This window comes from Onychomys torridus, chromosome 1 (genome assembly GCF_903995425.1).
Source record: "Onychomys torridus chromosome 1, mOncTor1.1, whole genome shotgun sequence".
Taxonomy (NCBI): Eukaryota; Metazoa; Chordata; class Mammalia; order Rodentia; family Cricetidae; genus Onychomys; species Onychomys torridus.
The window spans coordinates 36,269,667-36,292,209 of record NC_050443.1 but is presented as its reverse complement, the minus strand read 5'-3'; the positions used below and the strand labels follow the sequence as shown (position 1 = coordinate 36,292,209).

Sequence of the window (22,543 nt, the reverse complement as noted above, 5' to 3'; positions counted from 1 at the left end):
TTTCATTCAAAAACATACTTGTGAATAATAATCGCCATTGTGATAGTAACAATTTTGATTTTCATCTTTTGAAAATGCTGCAATTGAAATCTAACTTTAAGCCATCGTGGTCTGATAAGATACAGGAGGTTATTTCAATTTTTTTTTGTATCTGTAGAGATTTGCTTTGTGACCAAGCATGTGGTCGATTTTGGAGAAGGTTCCATGTAGTGCTGAAAAGAAAGTATATTCTTTTGTGTTAGGGTGGAATGTTCTGTAGATATCTATTAAGTCTATTTGAGTCATAATGTCTGTTAGTTCCCTTATTTCTTTGTTAAGTTTCTGTCTTGAAGACCTGTACATTGGTGAGAGTGGAGTATTGAAGTCTCTCACTACCAGTGTATGGGGTTTGATGTGCGATTTAAGTGTTAGTAATGTTTCTTTTATGAATGTTGGTGCCCTTGTATTTGGAGCATAAATATTCAGAATTGAGACTTCATCCTGTCTGATTTTCCCTGTGATAAATATGTAGTGTCCTTCCAGATCTCTTTCTATTGATTTTAGTTTGAAGTATATTTTATTAGATATTAGGATAGCTACACCTACTTGATTCTTAAGTCCATTTGATTGAAAAGTCTTTTCCCAACCCTTTACTCTGAGATAGTGTCTGTCTTTGAAGTTGAGGTGTGTTTCTTGTATGTAGCAAATGGATGGATCTTGTTTTCATATCCATTCTGTTAGCCTATGTCTTTTTATAGGTAAATTGAGATCATTGATATTGATGGATATTAATGACCAGTTATTGTTAATTCCTGTTATTTTTTGGTGGTAGTTGTTTATGTTTCCCTTCTTTGGCATTTGTTGGTATGGGACTATCTATTGCCTGTGTTTTCATGGTGTATCTAACTTCCTTAGGTTGGATTTTTCCTTCAAGTGCTTTCTGTAGGGCTGGATTTGTGGAGAGATATTGTTTAAATCTGGTTTTATCATGGAATATTTTGTTTACTCCGTTTATGTTGATTGAGAGTTTGCTGGATATAATAGTCTGGGTTGGCATCCATGGCCTCTTATTATCTGCATAATGTCTGTCCAAGACCTTCTGGCTTTTAAAGTCTCCATTGAGAAGTCAGGTGTTATTCTTATAGGTCTGCCTTTATATGTTACTTGGCCTTTTTTCTTTGGAGCTCTTAATATTTTTTCTTTATTTTGTATGTTTAGTGGTTTTATTATTAAGTATCAAGTGGAACTTTTTTTGGATCCAGTCTATTGAGTGTTCTGTAACCTTCTTGTATTTTCATAGGCATTTCCTTCTTTAGGTTAGGAATGTTTTCTTCTATGATTTTGTTTAATATATTTTCTGTGCCTTTGAAAGCTGCTATTCTCCTTCTATTCCTATTATTCTTAGGTGTGGCCTTTTCATGGTCTTCCTCAAGACCCAGTTATACCACTCTTGGGCATATACCCAAGGAATGCTCAATCTTACCACAAGGATACATGCTCAACTATGTTCATATCAGCATTACTCATAATAACAAGAACCTGGAAACAATCTAGATGCCCCTCAACTGAAGAATGGATAAAGAAAATGTGGCACATATACACAATGGAGTACTACTCAGCAGTAAAAAACAATGATATCATGAAATTTGCAGGCAAATGGATGGAACTAGAAAATATCATCTTGAGTGAGGCAACCCAGACTCAGAAGGACAAACATAGTATGTACTCACTCATAAATGGATACTAGATGTGATGGAAGGGATGGCCAGACTGTAACCCACAACTCCAGAGAGGCTAGCTAACAGGGAAAGACCCTAGGAGGAACACATGGATAACCCTGTGAAGAAGAAGTGGATGAGATCTACATGAGCAGACTGGGTGTGGGGCATTGGCAGAGGGTGAGGAATGAGGGATGAGAACATAGCGAAATGGGAGGGTCAACCTAGAACAGGGACAGAGTGGGAGGGCAGGGAGGAAGATACCATGATAGATGAGGACATCATGGGACTAGGAAGAGGCAGGGTGCTGGGGAGGTTCTCAGGAATCCACAAGGATGACCTCACCTTGGTCTGCTGGCAGTGGTCCAGAGGGTGCCTGGACTGGTCTACTGTGGTGACTAGTCTAGCAAATAACCTAGCTGTCATCATAGAGCCTTTGTCCAGTGACTGATGGAGGCAGATGCAGAGATCCACAGCCAGGCACCAGGCTGAGCTCTGGGAATCCAACTGATAAGAAAGAGGAGAGATTCTGCAGGCGAGGGACATTGAGATCATGATGGGAGGACATGCAGAAATGACCACTTACACTAGTGGAAGCCCATGAACTGTGGACTGGTGGCTGGAGAGCCCCCATGGGACTGGACTAGGTCCTCTGGACACAGAAGATGGTTGTTTGGCTCAAACAATTTGGGGGGCACCCAGGCAGGGGGATTGGGATCTGTCCCTGGTCTATGGGCAAGTTTCTGGAATCTGGTGCCGGTGGTGTAACACCTTGCATAGCCTTGGTGCAGTGGGAAAGGGGCTTGGACCTGCCTAGGCTCAGTGTGCTGGGCTCTGCTGACTCCCCATGGGAGACCTTGATTTGGGGATGTGGGGATGTGGGTGGCTTGGGAAAGAGGACTGGGGGGATCTGTGGATGGTATGTGGAGTGAGTAGAAATTTTCTTAATAAAGAAAAATGAGGCCGGGTGGTGGTGGCACATGACTTTAATCCCAGCACTCAGGAGGCAGAGACAGGCGGATCTCTGTGAGTTCCAGAAAAGGCGCAAAGCTACACAGAGAAACCCTGTCTCGAAAAACCAAAAAGAAAAAAGAAAAAAGAAAAAAAGAAAAATGAAAAGAAAATGAAAATGCTGCAATTGTTTGTTCACACAGCAAAGTATATGCTATTTATCCAGAGCTGTCAATTACTAGGTTATAAGTAATTCGTACTAATTCCATATTACAGATAGGAACTAAGACTCAGATGCAGCCACTTAACAGATAGCATGAACTATCTCAAGCTAACCCAGTACACAGGCAACATCCCTGAACTCCAGACCCGTCTCATACTCACGTCACAGAATTACAACTCTGTGCATCTTTGCTTCTGAATTAAAAAGTCATCTTCCAAAACAAACAAAACCAACGAACTCCACAGTATTCTTAGCAGAGTGGTTTTCCTCTGTGTGATCCTGACCTTGGGCTCTGGCCTTTTTGTTCCCCAAAAAGTGCAGGTATCAACACCTGTATGTGGTGAGATAGGACTGCCAATGAATGACAATGCCATTTTCCTCTTTGCTGATTGCTTTAAAGTTTCTGTACAAACTTTCAGCATATGCTTTCCCACTGCTAAACTAAATGGAGGTCTGCTCCATTACAGTAGAGACCACAGTTTAAGAACAACTGTCTAATAGAAAGCATTACATGAAGCACTTTCCACAGTGAAGCAAGGGCATCTAGAACTAGACTCGGAAGGAGCGTGTCTGTTACAGTCTTGCTCAGATGCTTCCTAGCCAGAGGAGCTGTGAAAATCTCTCAGAATCTGCAACCTTCCATTAGAGAGAGAAAACCAGGAAAGAAAAAGCATCAGTTATCATGCAGCACAGAGCATGGGTCTCCTGGGTAGCTTTTGAGGAATGCACCCAGGAAGCATCCCGCAGGGAAGCAGGCCGCATGTTCAGGCAGGGTTACAATCTAACAAGTCAGGTGGTACTCACAGTAAGAGCGTTTGGAAGGTGCTGGATTGACTGACAGCATCACAGAGCTGCTTTAAGAAAAGCCACTGGGACTCAGAGTTGGTTTAGTACACAATAATTTACAGTGATATAAAATAAGAAAATGCCATAATGAAACCCATTAGCATGCACAGTCAACATCTGTTAATAAAAACTTTAAAAAACCCTAAACAATAGAAATATATTTACATATGTATAAAAATCCAATCCATCAAACTAAGTGCCTGATGCTATAAACATGCACAGGCACTGCACCTCTGTGCCACCACAGATGCAGGAACCATTTATAAACTGTGTGTTTCATGGCCCTGTAAGCTGTCTTCAACAGTATTTGAACTTTGTTTTTCTTCTTTCCCTTAGACATTAGAAACCAGAAAAATTATTATTCATCTTGTTTATTCAAAATTAACAAATATGACATTTTCTCAACGTTCTTGAACAGATAAAAAGATTAGAACTAAGACCCAAAAAGAAACTGAGCAATTAAAAATGTACAATAATTTGCCTAAAATTACTTAGTTCAATGATCCTCCTTACTAAAACACAAAAATTGCATTCCAAATGGCTTACAGCAGTATTCTGACATACTGCTTTTGGAAACAAGACCTCTTCAGCAAATCTTCCTGCTTATTTTTTTCCTCTTGTCTGATGATACAGTTATATCTACACTGTTTGTTGACAGTATTTCAGATGAAGCCAGTTTATACACAATGCCCTCTTGAAATAGCACCTTTTCCCCATAGTTTTCCTTTAATTAGACTTACTGAAAGGATTACATAATTTAAATAATTAAAAGGGAAATTACATGTTCCCTAATTACAAACTAGCTTCTGTGCTTTGTTGTTACTGCAGACTTTTTTCGTTCACACCCACTTCTCACATTGAACCCTATTCCTAAGTCACTGCAGGACTAAACATCTGTCCTCAGCAGGGCTGTTTGCACAGAGACCCAAGCTGCAGGGGACCCGCCTCCAAGCAGCGCCTTCTGCAGGGGGACCCTCCACACGGGAGTACCCCTCTCTCACCTGCTATGGGATGTTCTGTATGTCAAATGTGTTGCTCTGATTGGTTAAAATAAATAAAGTACTGATTGGCCAGTAGCCAGGCAGGAAGGATAGGGTAGGCGGGACAAGGAAGAGGAGAAGGTGGGGAACAGGAAGGCTGGGAGGAGACACTACCAGCCACTGCCATGAGAAGCAATATGTAAAGACACCGGTAAGCCACAAGCCATGTGACAAAGTATAGATTAATAGAAATGGGCTAAATATAAGAGTAAGAGCTAGACAATGGTAGGCCTGAGCTAATGGCCAAGCAGTTTAAACAATATAAGTATCCGTATGATTATTTTATACATGGGTTATGGGACCGCGGGGGGCTTGGTGACACCTGGAGAGAAGCTCTCCAAATACACTCACCAGTTCCTTCTGCATGGGGACCCTCCACACAGGAGTACCCACCCACTTCTCACCAGCGCCTTCTGCATGGGGACCCTCCACACAGGAGTACCCATCTCTCACCAGTTCCTTTTGCATGGAGACCCTCCACACAGGAGTACCCACCCATCTCTCACCAGCACCTTCTGCATGGGGACCCTAACTGTAGGACTGTTCATCTCTCAGCAATGTCTTCTGCATAGAGACACTCACTGCAGGTATACCTGTCTCTGCAATGTCTTCTATATGGAGACTCTCCACACAGGAGAACCTGCCTCTTAGCAGCACTTTCTGCCTGGTGACTTTACCTTGGCAGGCTTGTTGGCATCCATGCTCTCTTTGAATTTCTCCTGCACAGTTGCTGCAAGCTGACAGAGCAAGGCACCGTTATCCAACTTCTCCATGAAGGTTTCTGCTGTTATCTCTTTCCCTGAAATAACACAAAAGAGTATCACAAAAACATTCTTCCCCAGCATGGGCATCAGAGTCCTACTAAAGAGCAGAATTTTGTTAGGAGCTGCTTCTATTCATTCCTAGTGAATTCCCTGTAATAGGGACTGACTATAAGAATGGTTTGTTTAGCATTTTATGTTTTCATTTTATGGTTGGAATCTCAACATTTTATATTTATTCTAACAGTACAAAAGTTGTATTTCACGTGAATTTGACAAAATTCACACCATTTATCAACCAGACAAAATGAAAACCAGTCAATGAAACTCAAAGAACCAGCCTTCTGAGGAATTCTAAATGTACAGAAAACAAAATGTATTAGAACCAAAGAACCAAATGCATGTTGCCTCTCAGCATGTAAAGATATTGGGTCTCTCTGATTTGTTCATTCATCATCCTTGGTAGTCCATTCAATCATTTTGGCCTACAAAGCAGACTGGTATTTCATAGCTGCAATATATCTATTTATAACAACAATAGCTCAATTGTGAGAGTAGCTCTTCAGCACTCATTAAAGCAGAAATTCACTCCCCAGCAACATGTAAGAACATCCATGTGTGGTGGTGACACACAACTTTAATCAAAGCATTCAGGAGATAGAGGCAGGAGGATCAGAAGCTCCAAATTATCCTTGGCTACATTTGAAGTTGAAGGCCAGCTTCAATAAAAAGAAAAGAAAAGAAAAAAGAGAAGAAAATCAAAAGGGACTGAGGAACTGAGTTTATGGCTCATCTGTAAAGTACTTGACATGCAAGCATGGAGAACTGAGTTCAGAGCCCTAGCACTCATGTAAAAAAATAATGGAAAGAAAGAAAAGGAAGGGAAGGAGGGAAAGGGAGGGAGGAAGGGAGGGAGGGAGGGGGAGAAAGAGTGAGATAAAGAGAGAGGGGGGTATGGCTGGTAAAGAAAAAATGGAGGTACAGGCTTTTAACCCTGGCATTGAGGAGGCAAAGATAGGAGGTTCTCTGGGGTTTGTCAGCACTACTTCAGCTGAATCTGTGAGCTCCCGGGTTCAGTGAGAAACCTCGTCTAAAAATAAGTTGGGGCAACTGAGGAAGGCATCTGATGTGGATCTCTGACCCCTCTTTAAGCTTGAGCTTAGGGAAACACACCCATGAGAACCAACCACCGTACAGGCATGTGCATAAACACACACACACACACACACACACACACACACACACACACACACACACACGAAAGAAACAAAAAGCAAACAAGCAAGCAAACAAACAAACAAAAACTGTTTTTAAACAGAACAACAGTACATGAATCATCACTGACAACTCCAATAAAAAGGCCAGTAATCCTCATCTAAACTATATTAAACCTCATTTCTCAACTGTATTAATGCATTACTCTTGATTAAGAATCAGGTAATATTGTTGCAAAAGATAAAAGTCTCAGTAAGAGAATACAAGCCTCGTGAGCACCCCCTCTGCAGGCAGCCTTGAGATGGCAATTCCAGAGCTCAGCTTTGCTCCTCCCTCCCCACACAGGTGGGAGGTGGCCTTCACAGGGTCACCACTACTCTTAGAAGCTTATGGTCCTCAACCCATCAACTCCACACTTCACTGGATCCCAGATAGTCATTTTCTTTTCTGAGATGATCCCCAGAGTGTATTTTCTTTCTCCCTTTTCACTTTCATTTTGAGATAACTTTAGGGAGATCTACTGCGTATCCTTTATCATTTGCCATTTTTATGTATATGATTCAAATGCTGTGCATATATTTAGAAACATACAATTATCAACATAATTTCAGAACATCTTTATCACATCCCAGGGAGTCCAAGGCCCTTTAGCTCCATGAGCACCAACCACTCGTGTCTTTCCATAGCTGTCACAACTCATCCTTCCTAAGCCCTCCCCTTTGCACGGGTCCTATGTCAGTGTTTCTTTGCTGCCTTAATTTCCCACGACTTGAAAGTCACAGATCCTGCTGTTTCAAGCTGCCTCTTTTGCCTGTGCCATCACAGTCTGACAACTGACATGATGGCCACAGAATAGGGGCTATTTCCTAGGTCTGCAGTCGCTATTCAGTGCTATATCCCATCTTCCCTGATTCAGTATTCACGCAGACACCTTTTCTAGTGCTCTTGATCCCACCTCTACCTTGCAAAAAATACCCATCCAATATATCCCAACCCAATGGCCTCCACTGATGCCTCTGACCACATCTGTAATCAAACAATTCCATCTGCCTGTGGTCCACATACAGCCTTGATCAGACACCTCATAGACTTTCTACTCTTCCTGGCATGCCTTCAGGGTCTTGCTCTCTCACTGGATGAGTTCCATCTCCCCTTACTCTGCCTCCCGGAAGTAATTTACCAGGGCTCACTACTCTCTTCTGTATAGTCATTCTCACAAATAGTTTTTGTTTTAGGCGTATATCAAGTATTTTCTTCTTTTGCTAAAAAAAAAAAAAAAAAAAAAATAAATAAATAAAAGGCTCTACTTTCCTCAATATGGCATAAACCTCTTGAGACGTGTCTTTTTAAATCTCCTACAGGACTGGAAAGTAGGTTGGTTGGTACAGTGCTTGCCTGACATAGACAAAGCCATGGGTCCCACTCTGAGCACTACAAACAACAGGTTTGATGCTGTATAGCTATAATCTCAACATCCAGAAGGCATGGGAAGAAGGACTAGTTAAAGGTCAAGACCTTGTCTACAAATACCTACATTTTAAAAATGGAATCTCCTACAGAGGTAAGCATTGTGTGTTGTGATGGGCACTAGGTAAATGCATCAGCAAGCATGTAAATTAACAAATAAAACTTCTGGAAAACCTTGACAAAACATTGGGGCACACACAAGCCCACTTTCCCATTTTAAGAGAACTGCAGGTGATGCAGTTCCATAGACATTCAAATATAGCCCAAATGTGACACAGATAAACCACTTCTTTAGACTGATAGTATTCACTGTCTGAATTTTAAAAACATCTGTTTGAAATGACTTTCATGCAATGTGGATGGGGGTATGTAAGGGGGAATTGGAGGTAGTTCTTACGTTCTCTTTTTCCCTGCTGGATAGCTCACTTTTTAGCCTCTGGTTAAGATAATGACTTCTGCAGGTGGCAGAGCAACAGTACTCTATGTGCTGACCACAGAGGTTAGCCTGTGCAGGCTGCTTTTATTTCAGAATTGCATGGAGTTCAGTCAACTCAGAAATGAACGTAGGAGTCTTGAAACACAAAATGCAAGCAGGATAGATTTACGCTATGCTCCCAATATTAGGCTACTGAGAAGAAAGTTATCTTGCAAACAGGAATGGCATATAAGTACCAGAAATAGTTGCCTAAAACTGTCAGTTTACTGAGATGTCTTTAAGTATCAAAATGAACAAATTTTACACCCAGTTCTTAACTGATGTTGTTGAATGATTCTTCTATGAATTGCTTAGAAGATATTCTAGCTCTGAAGGGAGCTTAATGTGCTCTCAGTTAGTTAAACTCTACAGCAATGTAAAGATTCCTCCTCATATTTTCAAGTGACTAGATGATTATAATAAATTGAAAAGAATTTTAATAAGGAAAAGAAACATAGTTTTCATTAAAGAGCCATCAGAAACTTGCCCAGAGTTACACATTTCCCTTGATTTGCTTTGGAACTCACAAGTGTCCTTTGTCCTGCTCTCTGTGAACACTTGAAAAAAACTGTACACTGAACATCTGTATCCAATGAAGAATATATTAGGTGTCAGCTTTCAATTCTGTGTATTTTATAGCTTAGAAAGGTGGGTTTTTTGGCTAAAATAGAGACTGTTATATACTTTATAGTTGAAATGGACTGCCTCAAATGAAGGGAAAATGCAAGACTGAGAAGCTCTATTTTAAAAAACCCTTTACATGTAATATATTTTCCATCCATCTATTAAGAGTCATTAAATATATTTTTTCAATGTGCTGTATAATTGTAAGAAGTCAGTTATAACATTTTATGGAATAATACACTCCTTCACTTACATTCCACACATACCACTAACGGTGTTTAAGGAAAAGACAGGATATAATGCCAGTTGAGTTTGCCCATAACAAATCCATATAAGCAGGCTGTGAAGAATGAATTCCTTAGGTAAAATTAACATGTAATTAATGATCCCTGCTTCACAAATCAGGCCTTTTTATCTTGCTGTGTTAGGTAACTCACATATCATAGTATAAACACTACACAAGGTGTCTCTGCAGTCAGCACGTTGCCACATTCTTAGTAGCAGTTGCCCTGCCTATCCCATGTCAAATCATGTTTAGAGAATCAAGAGTGATAGATGGCATAACTGAAACATCTTGGATTATCAGATGCTTCAGCCCATATGTGCCATGAGCTTGAAGGTCGATCTAAGGTATTCTGCTCTTATTATTTTCTGCATCCACAGTAGTGAACTCTGATCTTACATCCTTTCAGTAATGACTGGTAGCTGGCTGGTAGATAGGGACCAAGGAGTCTGACTAAGTACCATGGTTGGTCACTGCCCCCGATAGCAGTAGACTAAATGAGTGAAATTAGCATCAGCCTCAGTATTTTTAGGGAGGGATTGGGTAACTAAAACCAGCATGGGTGACATAGTTCGCATAAACATTGGCTCTCAATCTATAAAATGTTTTAGACTGGCACTACCTGAGTATGGGAGCAAGAATCCCTTTATCTTCTACAGGAGTAAAAAGGGATGTGTTTTTCTCAAAAAAAAAAAAAAAATAGCAGTACTAGATTCACAAAGGAGAGACTGTATCTAATATTCACATTTGATATTAGGACACAGTGCGGCAGGCAGGCATGGTCACAGTACTACTGAGTGCATGTTACTGTTTATGCCCCTTATCCCCTTTTTAAACAAATCCACACATTAGCACATAGAGGAATTTCAGCCTTTGACCCAGGCCTTCCAGGTTCAAAGTCTATGCTCTCAGCCAGTCGGCTTGACAACTTCAATATTTACTGAACATACAGTGACTATTTCCTACAGCAGAGCATTCTCCTAAATGAAATTGTTATGGTTTTCTTTTCTTACATAGAAACATCACAGAAGTCTTTTTAGAAAAAGATGATCTTGGGACTGAAGATAATAGTCTGTGAAATGAGCAGGGAGCCTGGACTATGGCTAAGAAGATCTCTAAGCCATGTTCTAATGTCTACTTTGGAACACTGCAGAAGAAAGCAGGTATAGTTTCAATGTCTAAAGATAATCCTGATGCTACAGTATCAACCTCTACTCTAATCCCCTCTGCACCTCCAACATTAATTTATTTTTAATAGTAGAGAACTCAAACATGACTTATTTTCTAGTGCAATACAAATTATTAAACATTTTTGATAGTGAGTACCTTATCTCAAATTAATTGGTATTTTCAAGACTAAATTTTGTACAGTGTGAAACAGACTTGTTACTGACTTACACCAAGAATATGAGGCTCTCAGAAGACAAGAATTCAATAAAGGAAGAACCTCCTGTCCCAAGCTTACTGGACAGCAGCTGTGTTCAATTAGCTTCAACAGATAGATGTTTACTTTTTAATAAATAAAAATGAAGCTGATTTTTAGATATAACTGAAAAACTGAAACTGATCACTCATGTTAAACTGGGAACCACTAAATTTTCTTTTCCTTGTAGAAAAGTCAGAAAAAGGGAATTTGCCATAGTATCAACTATCAATATATTTTTGTCAATCTAAGTAAAGTCAATTCAGCATAACAGCTTTTGGAGTAACTTAGAAATCCCTAGGTAGATATAAACCTATAACCATTTATAACCATTTATAAAAATGTCAACTCTTTTTGATGCAACTAAGTCTTGATACAATTCTTTCTTAACACACAAGTCTTTCTTAAAAATACAGTACCATTCGCTTCCCTTAGTATCATGGAACAAAACTAATATAAGACAAAGAGAAATTACCATTTTTAAAAATATGTAAAAGCTTAAGTGAGATGAGTAATTTGTTAGTACATTTGTCTCAGAGTGAGACCAACAATGTCCTCAGAAGTCCTGCTACAAATCACAGAGTTAGATGTGCTTAATTCTACATCATGGATTACTGTTATCACCTGGGGCTGGCTGTTCATTTACTAACACTCTCCACGCTCAAAGCAATAATTAAAATTTTCCTCAAGATTTGCTGGCATAAACTTTTGGTATTATGATATATTGTAGAGACATAAATAATGGGTGAGTAACACTTGGTTCATGAGTAAAAGAAACAGAATTGACAGCCTGCAGTACAGACAGAAGATGTGTATTTAATGTCAGCAATGAGTAACAGAAGTCACCATGTCAGTGGCAGCCCAGGACACATTCTTACTGAAGATGGTGGGATCTTTAGGACCCAGCTCTGTCTTTTCTAAATGTTTATTATAAATCTAGTCCATGGTCCCAACTATTATCAGGAAATGCAGCAGAGCTACAGGGAGAACTTCCTGTAAGATACCCAAGGACATGTGAGTAGTGGAAAGAACATCCAGTGACCTTCTCATGAGTCATGTTAGTCACTTCAACTAGCATGCTGCCAACAGGAAAACCAATATTAATAATAAACTGAGGTTGACTGACAGTTTATTATTGTATCTTTATCTCTATGCCTAGAATTCTGCAATGGTATTTAGTTTTGCTACTGATTAAGCAAGATTACAGTATCTGAAAATTATATCTCAGGTCACATTGGAGACATGAATGTGAACATTGGTCTATCAGCAAAACAAGCATTCTCTTACTCATCAAACAATTTTTGGTCTTTAAATAATTTTAAAATAAATTGTCCTTAAAAAAAAATCCATCTCCAATTGACAGTTTATGTGTAGGATCAGAGACATCAAAGTTAAATCACTGACTTTCCTTAAAAAGCATATTTTAAAAGTTACATTTTAAACAAATATCCTAAAATAGGGTCAGGAAAGTTCTCTGCAAGCACGACCCTAGAAGAGCAAAAGTCTAAAAGCTTTACATTTCTATCTCACTAAAGAATTTGGTGTTTTATATAGAAGCAGGACCAACATGGAGACCGTCACCAGGACAGCTCTAGGTCCCAAGTACATAAAAGCTAAGATCTGAAAGAGAGGGCTACAGAGCAAAATAGGTGAATATTTCCCAGTTGGTAAAAAGATAATAAGTTTTAAAGATTTATTTATTATTTTTATCTACACATATGTGTGTCCTTGTGTGAGTTTATGTGTACCATGTGTGTGCAGTGCTCACAGAAGCAAAAAGAGAACAATATATTCCCTGGGACTGGAGTTACAGATGGTATGAGTGTTGAGAACCAAGCCCAGGTCCTCTGCAAGCGCAATAAATGTGCTAACTCTCTGAGCATTCCAGCTGCAAGAATAAATAACTTTATATTTGCATTTCCAATGCAAGTGCACACTAAGAGTTGCTACTATGTGTAAGAAAGACATCTTCCAATAAAGCCATTTGTCCGTTCCCCTCTCATTATTATACAAAACATATTTATTTTCCTACCTCCAGATGTTTTACCATTTTAAACAGTCTCAAGTGTTTAGACTCCTTTCCAAATTATCATGAAGGTGCTGCCTTGGGGTCTAAGTCTCTGTGTATTTCAGATGAATTCCAGTCCACTCAAAGGCAGTATCTAATAACTACAGTTTTTTATCCCTTCAGGATCACTAGTCTGGAAAGTTTCACAAATCATCAATTTCATTTGCTACAACTACTAATAAATATTTAACAAGATACTCTTATTCTTTAAAAATTTATTCATTTATAATTCTTTTGCTTATTTATGTTTATTGTTGGCCTAAACTGACCCAAACCAAATCCCCAGACTCAGATTTCTTTGAAACTTAGATTTGGGGAGCTGGAAAGGATATTAAAGAGCATCCCCCTCTGACTCTTTCACTTATGGTTGAGGACAGCAAGCCCAGAACAGACAGCTGAGTGACTCTGGGCATGCTTCCTACCAGTGGTACAGCCAGAAGCTGAAGCCAGGTCTCCTGATGCCCAGAGAGGAGCCAGGTCTCCTGATTCCTAATCCAAGGATCTTTCCATTACACACACTGACTCTGTTCTTTGAGGCTGTGTTGGGCTGCTCACACTGATCAAACCTCTTTGAGAATGATCGCATTGGTTAAACAGAACACCTTGATGACCTAGTCACCCAACACTGGGTCATGACTGTGTAATCAGGCTACACTGTACTCATGCACCCTTTCCTCCTGTCCCAACATCTCCATGGCCCCTTGTTGATCGCACTATCGATTACAACTCACTACTAACCTTCTTCAGAGCAGTGTATGATTTAGCCTCTAAAAAGTTTCATAAAAAATTAACAATTTCACTGACCTTTATAAATGGAACAAAAACTTAGATTAACTATAATCCAGGAACTAAGTACTATATATCTTAAATATTTCCTCCTACATCAACTTGCAAACAGACACAACGGCTATATGTCAGAACAATGAATGGAGAGTTCCCGGCCAGGAAGCAGCAGTTGGAAGTCAAGCATCAACAGATTCTCTAGAGCTGTGCTCTGGACTTGTGCATCACAATTTCAGTGACAACTCGAATCTGCAGCAGACGGCTGGAAGTTAATGATGACTAACTTAGCAGTAAGTTAATGATGACTAACTTAGCAGTTGTTAGTGTGCCCTCATAAGAGAAAAGCGAAGGAGGCAACAAGTCCCTCTATCTGAGGAAGTCTCTTCCTTGTGTTACAGACAGCCCCTGGTGAGGTGGAGGACCTTGCTGAGGGGAGGGGCTCCTGAAACCCTTTCTGAAGGGTATCTTGTCAATACCCACATCTGGTCATTCTGGTTAAACCATAAAGTTGGTCAAAATGCGGTGCTTTTGATACAGAAAATGTAAATACCTCCCACAAAGATTTTCTTTAAAAAGCAATTAAGTATAAAAGCCAGGATAAGCAGAGAAAACTCTGCAAAAGGCTAATGGGTTCCCAGTCTTTGCTAGAGATTCATCCTGAGAGGTGCTGTCTATAAGCCCCGACCTCCTAGCTAGACAGTGAACCTGTGCCTTGAAGGATTGCTTCAGTGCTGAACAGTGTAGGTGGGTCCACTCTGCCAACCACACAGCACTACACAGCACCATACAGCACCACACAAGCTCTGCTTACTCCACATATTCTGAAAGATCTGTAAGAGAATAAAATTGTGACTCGTGCTTCTCTGGGGAAATCTACTACTGGCGATGCTGTGGCTTATATATATGGAGAGCCTTTAATGTACAAATCTATACCCTTCACTGTTGGCACCTTCATCCTCAGAATTCACCAGACAAAAGCAAAGGCCCCTTTAGCAGGCAGTGTCATTTCCCTCAACAACGATGCTTTTTCAAAAAGGCACACTAAAAAGAAAACAGAATCCAGTTCAAAGCTAAATTACTGTGGTCAGCCCATCTGGACAAAGCATAGGCCTTCTCCCTGAGTTCAGGCTCTGAGCAGTTTTGGAAGGTGCGCTGCAAAAGTAGGGCAAGAAAGACAGTTTTAGAGGCAGATTTCACAGAGTCTGCAGCCTGAACCAAAGCACGGGTCACAGTATTCAGCTGAAAACTGACGAGTCAAAAATAAATCAGACAAGACCAGAAACAGTATAAGCAACTCGACAGCACATTTCCACATTCCAGTGCAGGACGCTGGAATATGAAACACAGCTAATGTGAGAGGCACTGGGAAATTCATTTAAATTTCCACAGGCTTCGGGTTTCCCAGATGAAAAATCCCAATAAAGAAGGTCTTTCTTTCCAGGTGTTGTCACATGCTTGGGAGAAGGACACTATGAGAGGAGGTAAAACACATAAGGCACTGTTATCTTTGCTCACAAAGTGATATCTTATAACCTTACCTAATAGATTGGTTAACCACAAGGCCAAGTCTTCTTTCATCGGCAGCAAATTAGCTTCATGTCTGCTGGCCAGCCACTGGCTGTACTGATGCATATCAGAGAGGCCGGGTCCGCTGCGAACCTTGGGGCTCAGGGCAGTGCACATCATTTATCCACTCCTAATACCTGGTGTGGAGACAGAAGAGCAATAGCTTTTCATACAGGTTAAAACTGTAAAAAGCCGCCACTATGACATTGTAATAGGGCCCATCACGGGCTTCCATGATGTCAGCTCAGGTTATTAATGATTAAACCCAGGGAATATTAGTTGTTTTATTCGTCTCACTTTTGCCCAGCCACCTGGTAACGGCAACAATCAAAGGTCAAGGAGAAAATCAAACAATAAATGCTAAGCTCGCGTAAAACAATGTATTTGGAAAGGGCCAGCTTCAAGGGGAAGAAATCCCATCTATGCAAACACAGTGAAAGGTGGTTACATTGAGATTTTATGTCTGTTTTTTTTTGTTGTTGTTGTTTTGTTTTGTTTTGTTTTTTAAAGCCAGGTATTTCTACAGAATTTGAGTGCTGAACAGGCACATTAACAGTATTCAGACAATTTTTAGTAAATATTTGGGAATTGTTGGTTAGACAGATGCCTAGAAGATTAAGCACAGCATGCAGTTTGTTGGTGATGGCAGACTTGAGGACTCACAGTTAAAGTAGGTACTAAGTACGAGGTAGGAGAGGAGGGGTTTTCCAAGAGTCTCCACTGCACTTCTAGAAGTCACAGAAGACCAAGACCAGAGGGGATCAGTAGCATAAGCAATCTATCTACGACGTCACAGTAGAGTTAGGCTAGGATCTTGATCTTCAAACCCCAAGAACTCTTGCTTGAAGACACAGTCTGACAGAATATGTCAGTGGAAGACATGGTTCTAACAACCACTACCCCGGGGGCCTTCGCTCCTCTACCATGGTTTTCTCCTTTCGAGTTTGTTTGTAATCACTTTAGAGTTAAAGTACCTCAGTGTTTCACATCTAAAATAAGAGTGGCAGAGAATTTGCCTAGCATGTTAGAAATCCTGTGTTAGTGCACAGCACAATAAAAATAAATAAATAAAATAAGATTATTTCATAAACTGATCACTTCAGTGTATGGATAGCATAAATCTTTATTTGAATCATAGGAAAAGAATTTAAATGAATAAATACTTTAAAGTATGTAAATATATTTAAGTATTTTAATTGGCCTTAAGTATATTGTCTTTGTCTGAATTTTTTTTTTTTTTTTTGGTGGGGGAACAGTCAAAAGTAATCCAAGATGGTCTCAAAATGCTATATAACTACTATATAACTGAGGGTAACGTTGACCTTCTGATCCTGCCCCACCTCGTGAGTTCTGGGATTACAGGAATGCCACACCATACTGGTATACAGAATGCTGGGAAATAATCTCAGGATCTCTTACATGCTAGGCAAGCACTCTCTTTGTGAGCTGCAACTCCAGCTCCTGTATGAATTATTTGAAAGACCTGATGCTACTTAAGTAAAATAAGTATATTGAAGCTGTCTTTTATCTGACATAAAATGATTTCACTTTTGTTTACAATAGCTCAATCACTTCCTTTAGAGTCTACCTTACCCTGACCAGCTCTGGCTGCAAACCAGTAGACACATAAAATAACCCAAAGCAGTATAGCCAAGTGACAGTAAACACAAGTGTGGTTGTCACAGGCAAATCCTTAGATGCATATAACACTCTAGAGAGTTCATCTGAGTATTTCAAAGTGAATAAGTTACATGCTCTCTTTGGCATTTTACTCTTTCAGACTTTGCACAGTATTCCTTTGTAGTTATTCTCAAACTTTACAATTTATTTAGGTTAATTTCTTTTAAAAGTTTACTTTTGAATAAATAATCTACTTCTATTTTTTAATACAAAATGTGTTATCACCAAACTCTTAGAAAAGATGGTTGGGAGTGGTAGTAAATACATAAAGTATATAATAAATACACAACTGAAAGATATAATTCCATTTTTGATGACTTACTCTTTTGACGTTCTCTGGGTATCTGAAATGAAGGGTTAGGAAGATGATCTGTGTTTACTACACCTTGTCATAGGCTACAAGTTTGTTAATGTAAGAATAAGAAGGCTGCTGCTGTCTACTCTCTCCCAGTTAATAACATCACTGCTCAGAGTTTCTCAAAACTTCTGTGATTAAACGCCAAAAACACCTGAAATATTTTCAATCCCAATTTTTAAAAAATTACATTTATACCCAGCAAAACAATACCTGTGTCTGTAGCTAATCAGGATCCTACAAGATGGTTAGCCTGTCAACACACATGTAATCAATCATACACCTAAGCACATGAGTCATACATTTAAATAACTAATTGAAATCTTAAAAGGGTTACCTCTAAAATGTCTCCTTCTCCAGACACAATCTCTCCCACTACTTCCCTGAAAGTGAGATATGGTCTCACAGTAACTCTACCTACACCCTATTGTGTGCCCTGTGACTCCCATTGAAGCTTCAGAACCCTGTGTCACTCTACAAAGGCAAGAAGACGCCTCGGGTTCTGAAGCTCATTGTCTAGCACAGAATCCATCAGGGGATCGCTTACAGGGAGCCTAATGGCATGTAACAGTTGCAGTGAGTCAGAGGCACACAATCCTTCCCCTCAACATTTCTGAACAGTGAAGTTGTTATTTTCCTGACAGTAGCACCTTTATTTCCCATGCAATATCTCTTGTGTTTCAGCAGAAATGTAATCCAAACTATCTCCTAATATGAACAGATAAATCACTAAAAAATAATAATTAAGCTAGTTTTATTTTGATATTTTGTACATAACCACAATTTTAGTAGAGATGGTCAGTAAAAATGGGGTCAGATTTTCCCAGAGGCCAATGTGAGAGAAAGAGAGTTTAATTGGTAATTCAAATACTATAAAGGCTAAAGAACTAAACTATGCCAAATACAGAGGGGCACAAAGGTGTTTTAAGAGACAGGACTTGTCTAAGCCCTCTCTAAAAAGAAGGATGATCAACCTAATTTCTCCTGCTCTATTATTCATATTTAAAATCATCACTATACTGAGCATGACTCAGTGGGTTTCCTTAAAGTCTCTACATTCAGGCCTTAGAATTGGCTGAAATCAAGCCAGAAGGTGGTGGTGCACTACTTTAATCCCAGCACTAGGAAGGCAGAGGCAGGTGGATCTCTGTGAGTTCAAGGCCAACCTGGTCTACAAAGAGAGTTCCAGGACAGCCAGGGCTACACAGAGAAACTGTCTTGAAAAAAAACAAAACAAAACAAAGAAAGAATTTGCTGAAATCAGATAGGAAACAGAAATGGACCATCTAGAAGGAAGAAAACATGGAGTCTGAGGACTTGACTGCAAGGTGAGGTAGACTCCTATTTAAATGACTGAACTTGAATGAATAAATGGATGGATGTAAGGAAGGGAGCAAGAAAACACACAGAGAGGGAGGGGAGGGAAGGACGGAAAAGAAGACTAGAGGTAAAGACAGTAGGGGTGCTGGAGGGGGAAGAGGACAAGTGGAGGGGAAATGGGCTACAATCATAGGAAATTGAGATGGTCAAAGTATATTAAACATATTAGTTATAAAATTAATACATGACAAAAATTTAAAAATAAAGATATGACTTGTTTAGTAAATAAAATCTAGCTTAATTCTTAAAATTTTAAAGTTCATAATAGTTAAATAAAAAGATAACTGTGGAGTTTGATCGTTTTATAATCTGTAATAAATATTAAGTGTGTCTAGATGAACTGCATTATATCCTAAAGAGAAACTAAGGAAAATATTGTGCCTGTTCTTTGGAATGCATTTAAAGTTTCCAAAACTACAAAACATGTCAGGAGTAGATTTAAAGACAAGAAAGAAAATGATCAATGAGACACTGAACAGAAAAGTCAGGATAAGGAGAACAAGTTTTCACAGCTTCACAATGAAAGATATTTTCAATAAAATTCACATAATCCAAATCTTTTAAAAGATCAAACAACAACTTTGTTAAGTATTAAACTCAACCAACTAGAAAGAGTAAACACCTCAAATATGTATTTCTGTGACAAAACATGGGTAACTGAACTGTAAGGACTTAGAATGAATAAAAAATGAATCTCAAAGGGGAAAATACACAGACATGTATACAAAATCCTTCAAAGATTGTGTATTTTCCCTTTTTATCCATAGGAAAGGTGACTCAGGAATAACAATTACAGATGGGATGAGACTTGGGCGACCCCAAGGGAAGGAGAAAAAGCTAATGAGCCTGAAAGTAAAACATCATTTTTAAAGACTGTCTAGCCCATTACTCCAGAGTGCAGCTGAAGACATAGATTTTACTGTGAAAAGAAAAAAAAAAAAAAAAGAATTCTTCCATGCCACCTAGAGGTGTGCTATGATTATGGCCAAAATTGTTTTTCCTATCTCTAGAAGGCTAGCATGACAAACAAAACAAAACACAAAACACTAAAACCAAAAAAACCATACTGCAGTATTATATAGAAAGAAAAAACAGAAGCAAAAGAAAAAAAGACTACTTGTCTTCTGTAAGATTCTACTAAGGAAGGCTAATGAATGGATAGAATAAAGGAGATGAAATCCAACATCCTAACATGACATAATGGCACCACAACCTAGCCATTTAGAAACTGCACATACCATAGAACATTTCTCTTTGTATCTGAGTTGTTCACTGTGTACTGTGGGCATGAGCATTTCAAAGATAATTATGAAGATTCAACATTTACAACATTACTTGGCAAATATTTCAAGTTCAGGGTATTCTATATGCAATCTAAATCATTATCATTAGAAAACATGACAAAATAAAATATCCAATGACTTCTTTGGGGAAGAAATTCTGTAACAAACTAGGACTTTCCCACCTAACTCTCAATCACTAATGTGAAAAGACAGAAGAGATGGGAATGTCAACAGGTAAAGTATGAATAAACAGCCACATGTCATTTGAGCTCCCAAACTCTCTTCATGTTGAGGATGTTGTAGCCAAGCTTATGTGCAGAAGTTTAAACAGCAAAATGAGTTTATATGGGGTTAGAAATGGTAACAAAGTATTGCACTTTGATATGAGTTAAGGATCATAAGCTATTAATATGACAAGATTCTGTGCACACCGAAACAAATAGGTGTCTACAGATACTACCCAAACCTCCTTTCTGTCTCTCCCTCTCCCCTCATCTCCTCTACAAAAAGCTACTAAAAGTAGTGAGGCCTTTAAAAGCAACCTTGGCTCTCTTCTACAATGTTGCTCACTTTTAACCTTTAAAGTTTATATGCTAAAGATTCCAAACAAGGCCGAAACAAAGATTTTAGGTCAATAAGACTGTCTTTTAAAATTAAAAACAAAATGAATGCGTCAATCCAAAAACTCCTCCAAAATTTAGCAGGAGAAGATGTCAGTTTTGAACTAGACTCAAAGAATGAAAGTCCTGGAAATTTTATTGTCATGTGACTTATTTTGGCCAACCAGTAATATCTCTACAAAATGTAGCTCCTCAACCAATGTTCAGAATGTAAAATGTTTGCTGTTGCTATTTTTCCTTCTATTAAAAACAGATTATTTTCCCCATTAATACAATCTGATTATGAATTCCCTTCCTTCTACTCCTCAGTTCCTCCCTACCTCCCCTTCTGCTCGGATCCACTTTTTTTCTGTCTCTCATTAGAATACTGTTGCTATTTGACTGGTTATGATTTAATTTGGTTTGACTATGTAGCCCAGTCTACACCAACTCACTATGTAGTGCACTAGCTTGGCTTAAAATGTAAGTACTCCTGCATCAACCTCCCAAGTGCTGGGATCACATGTCTGCACCCTCATTCCAAGTTATGAATGTGAAACCTCATTAAAAATTCCAAATCAGAAAATAAAGTCCACAATTGATGGCATCACAAAAGCAGTTTTAGATCTTGTGACAGGACTGTAGCCTCTGCCAAGTGACTAAATCAAACATAAATTGAGCAAACGTTGAGCAAAATAACATGAAACTTTAGTTAAGCAACTGGAGAACAGACTCAAAAGGTCCTTACGAAATATGCATGGGAGAATTCTCATATATTCATAAGAGGCTGGTAGCCTAGTAAGATACTTTGCACAAAGTAATGGGATAGTCACACAGTCATTAAATCTCTGTACCCTCCTTGTACATAGACTATACAAGAAAGGCATCTCTTTTTTAGTGAGAGCCCCATAGTGACTTATCTTGTGTAAATGATTTTACACACATACACACACACACACACACACACACACACACACACACACACACACACCTCTTCCTCAAGACAAAATATTTCTGGCAGTTGAGATTTTTTTTTTAAGTCATTGTTCCCCAAATCCTACTAACCATTCTCCCAAACAGTGAAGCGCAGACTTTTAGAGCTCGACCAGATTAAAATAAAACACAATTTGAGTAGAAAACCATCTAAAGTCATTAATTGAAAAAATTGTAATGGCTCACATCTTTATGAAAGTTGATTTGGCAAGCCTTAATTCATGAGAAGATTTGCATTTTGTTCATAACACAAAAAAATTTATTTTAACACAAATGCAGGAATGAACTATCAGAATTCAGCATTCTCTTCAGACATACATGCAACAAATATAGGTACAATATATGTGCTATATATATTACATATGTGCAAGATAGATAGATAGATAATAGATAGATTCATCATGTAGAGAGAAAACAATAGAAAATCTCAATTGAATTGCCCCTGAAAACATTGAATACAGGAAGTTTCCACGCACCTTAACCCACCCTGGCAAGAGCTATTTCTACTCCCTCCCTCCTGTCCTTTCCTCTAGTTTAACAACACTGAGTAGAAAACTTCAGTAGCAGTTCAAGAAAAACAAAAGAAATTGGCTGTTGTTTGGGACACAATATCAAAACCACAAAAATAATGCTGTAAGTTTTGCAGAAAGTTTAAACAAATTTTCCTGGAATCACGTTGTTAGAAGCATACCGGTGTTTTAACCATCTCAGTTCTTCAGAGGGCTCCAGAACCTGCACAGCCGACCTCCAATCTGGAAGTTCTAAAAGGCATGTAGCTGCAGGTTACATTAAGTCCGGAAGATTTCCCACACCTTCAAGCTCAAAGTTTAA

General features: G+C 38.9%; 1 protein-coding gene across 4 annotated transcripts in view; it reads right to left on the bottom strand.

Moving 5' to 3' along the window:
* The window catches only part of Gas2 (growth arrest specific 2), a 146,963-nt gene that overhangs the window by 95,015 nt on the left and 29,405 nt on the right, over positions 1 to 22,543 (bottom strand). For all 4 annotated transcript variants that reach the window (XM_036187928.1, XM_036187946.1, XM_036187937.1 and 1 more), the window contains 2 exons: positions 15,395 to 15,559; positions 5,435 to 5,556 (listed from right to left, as the gene is read on the bottom strand). In XM_036187928.1, coding sequence (XP_036043821.1) covers positions 5,435 to 5,556; positions 15,395 to 15,542 — 270 coding nt within the window. In that variant the 5' untranslated portion in view covers positions 15,543 to 15,559. The remainder of the gene's footprint in view (positions 1 to 5,434; positions 5,557 to 15,394; positions 15,560 to 22,543) is intronic.